We start from the raw sequence: 4,466 nt of genomic DNA on the forward strand, positions 1-4,466 counted from the left end.
CTCTCTCTCTCTCTCCTTCCATACCTTTATCTCTACCTCTCTCCCTCCTCTACCCGTCTCTCTCCCCCTTACTTTCCCTTTCTCTCTATCTTCCCCTCTCTCTTTCCTCCTCCTTCACATACTCCCCATTTCTCTATCTATTCATCTATTTGACTCCCTCACCCTCCCTCTTTCTCTCTATGTCTTCCTATACCTCTATATCTATCTCTTTGCATATTTGTTATTTCTATATATTCATATTCCCTCTTCCATATTTCTCCATATTTGTCTCATTATCTCTACATCTCTCTCCACCTCTATATATCTCCTCCTCTATAACCCTCTCTCTATATCACTTCATATCTCTTCCTCTCTCTACATTTCTCTCCCGTCTTTATCCCCTCTCTTTAATTTTCCCTCTCCTCTCCATCTCCCTCTCTTTGTCCATCTCCATCTCTATCTCCAACTTCATTTCAGTCTCTATCTCAATCTGCTTACCCCTCCATCTCATTCTCCCCTCCTTTAACTCTCTTATGGTTCCCTCTTTCCTTACTCCAAGCCTAATTATCTTCTTGATTCAAAGGTTCTATTTTTGTTATCATTTCTCCATATCACTTGACAAATGACCTACTAATTCACGTTATGTACAACACAAATGTATACAAAATATAGACCAAAGAAAAATCCAATTAAACTTCTACACTTAATCGACCTACCCATTGCACACCAAGGTGCAATTGCTAGTTAATCTTGGGTTCAGTACTTTATCAACATCAAGTCATATCTACGAAAAACAGATGATAATAATATCGTGTGACAAGCGATCGAAAAATCTAGCTAGCTGATTTGATGTTTTCATAGATAGGCACCATAATTGCCATTTTAAATTGTATGATATGACCTGCCGTGAGTTCAAACCACGTTGCAACTTGAATCATATTTACGAAAGCATCCACCATTTAGTACTTTTGGTAACAGATGATAATAATATCGTGTGACAAGCGATCGCAAAATCTGGCTGATTTGATGTTTTCATAGATAGGCACTGTAATTGCCATTTTAAATCGTATGATACGACCTGCCGTCAGTTTAAACCAGGCTGTAACTCGAATCTTAATCGTTGCGCTTCACAAACCCGAGTTGAACTTTGCAGACTTTAACCTGATCAGCACTTAAGAAACACATTAAATGACGGAATTCATTCCTACACCATATCATGAAACGCATTAAATGACGAAATTCATTCCTAGATAAGGAAGAAAACCCCAGGGAAGTAAACCCCTTTTCTCCCATTATACGACTCTTGCTTACTGCACTCAAGGTAATGGCTCCAAGTAGAATGGGATTAAACGATTTTCCAGATTCCTTACTGTGTCTGATACTGACTAGAGTTCCTTTGGATCAAGCAATTCGTTGTTCTGTGCTTTCTAAGAGATGGAAATTGCTTTGGAGGTTCTTACCCATCCTAGATTTTTCAGATGATATGCTTTATTCATCAGCCCGCTTACCTTCAGCCCGCTTACCTGAAATCCAAAACATAATTGATGGTATTCTTAAGTTGCATTCTGTATCTCTCGAGGCTTTTGATTTTCATGGAGTATTTACCTCCTCCATTTCAAGTGCAAAGATTGACGAGTGGATTCACCATGCTGCCCTGAAAGATGTGACAAAGCTGCGTCTCCAATTTCGTAGAGTGGTTGCGGTTCCGACTTCTGTTTTTACTTGCTGCAAGCTCAGATCTTTGACTCTCATGAATTTTAGTCTCGAAAATATGCATGGCTCCTTTTCTGGCTTTCCCTGCCTCGTATCACTCTTTTTGGTCAACATTAAACTAAATGACAAGACCTTGGAGCTAATGTTGCCATTATGTCCAGTTCTCAGAGGTTTATTCGTACTTGATTGCCATGGGCTTCAGAGAGTAAAAATATGCTCCACCAGTCTTCTTCTTCTCAAACTTGATTTCCCACCCTCATGTAATGAAATCAAAGCAATAACAGCAAAATGCCCACGGCTGTGCAGCCTTACAATACAAATCATGCATCATGTAGAAAAGATGGAATTTGAGTTGCCAATATGTTCAGATTTGTCGACAACAGTTTCAAGACTAGAGCCGTTTACAGCCCTAAAATCACTAATGAAGGTGGCATTTTTAAATGGGATTTACGAGGGTAATGTTAGCAACCTACACCAATTTCCATATTTAACGCAGATTTGCATCGACAACGCTAGATATCTTGCACGGGTAAGTTCATTTTCTCATAACAGTAAACTCTATTGCAAATTCTATATTTCTTAACACACTATGATTGAGATTTCAATTTTTCAATTTGAGAATCCGTTAGGTCATTGATGAAAACTACGAAATTGCGTTTCTAATATACTGACATTCATTTTCATCTCTTGACATCTGAAATCTCTCCAATGTATTGATAGTCTTCGTCTGGTGTTAGGGTGTAGTGCAGAACATTTCAGGGGCTGCTCCATTGCTAAAAAATCTAGAGCAAGCTCATCTTAATGTCGCCTCACTTAATGACGCTATACCTTTGCTTGCCTATCTTCTTCAACATGCTCCTGCCATGAAAACCCTAATAGTATCCCGCCAGCAAGGATTCGATGGCGCTCTCGAATTTGTGAACATGCTGTTTAACCTTCCCAGAGCATCAAAGGAAGCCAAAATTCTCTTATCACTAAAAAATTTTAAAGGAAGCGAGTGACCTCAACTGTCATATGAAGATATTGCAGTAAAATGGACGCGTAGATAATGGAGACACAGAACTTAAGCGAGCATCAATGGGGAGTTTTTTAAGCTCTTGCATTTACAGAGTTTTTTTTTTTTTTAAATGTAAAGAGATTTCTACAATTCGTAAGAGATTTCAGGATTTTAAAGATTTTCGAAAATTTTGAAAACACAATTTAATCTTTAGAGAGCTTTTGATTTTTTTTAATAGAAGGGTGGATAAACGTTGAAGAACTCTGTTTGAATCCCTTGTCAATTCAGGGAACTCTGTTTTCGTCTAGGAACATGTGCAATGAAACACAAGGTTTTTTTAAGGGCTTGTCACAGCCTTTTTAACCTCCTCTTGTTAATTGTCTCTCTATCCTCCTTCTGCATGAGGTGGCTGAAAGAGTCCACGATTGCCAATGCCAGGGCTGAGCATTGGGCCATCTGGTTTTTGGCTTTAGGGAATCTTTGGTTTAAACTAAGCAGATTTATTTTTTGGCTTCTCATCCATCGATATCTGTCCCTCTCACCAATCTAGAATTGCTTCCTGCTATTATGCAATGCTCTGTCTAGAATTCCTTGATGATTATTATCAGTATTACTTTTAGTTACTGCAAGGCAATGTTTAGTTCAGGCCAAAGTTTATGATGTTCTTGTGCATAATTATTGGATGAGTTTTACTTTGGTTTGCCATGAAAGCTTCAAAATAAGCAAATGAATAGGTTTACTGAAATTCTCATGGATTAAGTATATAATGCAATTCATTGACTAGATTCAAAGCATGGCCGAGTTCGAGCTGGAAAAACACAATATTTAAATTTGGCCGTAATAATTAGCCTTTGTTGCTTTTGCTATTTTTCATGTTGTTTGTTCTTACTGGTATTTTTTGTATTTTGCTTATTCTAATATAAAAAATACAATGAAGTTAGAGTTGGCTTTAAAGTTGGAGTGAAAAAAAGGATGTTCTAAATTATTTGTTGGTGTTATATGAGATGTAAAATTTTATTATTTTAAATTTTTTTTTTTTTGAAAAGTAAGATTATGGCATGCTGGACTGTATGTGTTTCACATTTTTCATTTCTTGTTTTAAGTTGTTTGATATTTGATATTAGGAATCATTTATTCATTTTCAAACAACTTTTTTAATGATTTATTGCTAACAGTATGAAAGTAATAACATCTATTGAGTTCATTGTTTTAATTGTAGTAGCCATGAGCCATGTAATATGTACACTTGAGTTTGAGGAAAACTGTGTATGCTTTTAGAATCAGATAGTTTTAGTTGTCGTTTTTGGCTTCGTTGTTTGTAATAAATTATTTAGTTGTGATGTTGGTGTATATTGTTGTTTTATAATGCTCAACTCCAATTTAAATGATTATATAATATATCACTTTTTTATATCAAGATAATTTTTTGATGAATAAGTTTTTCATTATCATGTAAGAAGAAATAATGGTACACATGCACAAACAAAGTGGGTGGATAAGAAATTACACAACAACAGTCTAAACAAGGTTATAGCATGGATTAAAAAATAAATATAAAAACTAGTCACTACAACAAAAGTAAAAGAGGAGGGCCTCAATCATTCAACTTGCCCCATACATCAACAAGGTCTAGAGTGTCGATGGGAGGATCTCAACCATCCATCATTCTCTTTGTCCTTATCATCATGGCTCTATAAATAGCTAATGCTAATTGAAGAATCTTGTTGAAATCAAACTAGATAGAAGCTCTACCAAAAATCCATCCACAATCACCACT

At 36.2% G+C, this 4,466-nt stretch overlaps 1 protein-coding gene across 3 annotated transcripts; it reads left to right on the forward strand.

Annotated features, from left to right (window-relative positions):
- The first annotated feature begins 1,132 nt into the window (after positions 1-1,132).
- LOC131058930 (FBD-associated F-box protein At2g26860-like) lies at positions 1,133-3,329 on the forward strand. 3 transcript variants are annotated; one of them, XM_057992462.2, is made up of 2 exons: positions 1,133-2,221; positions 2,437-3,329. In XM_057992462.2, exons 1-2 carry the CDS (start codon positions 1,304-1,306, stop codon positions 2,467-2,469), a joined length of 951 nt encoding a protein of 316 aa, XP_057848445.2. In that variant the 5' UTR covers positions 1,133-1,303; the 3' UTR covers positions 2,470-3,329. The 3 variants fall into 3 exon arrangements, with proteins under 3 accessions (XP_057848445.2, XP_057848444.2, XP_057848443.2); XM_057992461.2 differs by having other exon boundaries at positions 1,138-2,221; positions 2,442-3,329; XM_057992460.2 differs by having other exon boundaries at positions 1,143-2,221; positions 2,430-3,329.
- Positions 3,330-4,466: the final 1,137 nt, after the last annotated feature.

Source organism: Cryptomeria japonica, chromosome 3, assembly GCF_030272615.1.
Source record: "Cryptomeria japonica chromosome 3, Sugi_1.0, whole genome shotgun sequence".
Taxonomy (NCBI): domain Eukaryota; kingdom Viridiplantae; phylum Streptophyta; class Pinopsida; order Cupressales; family Cupressaceae; genus Cryptomeria; species Cryptomeria japonica.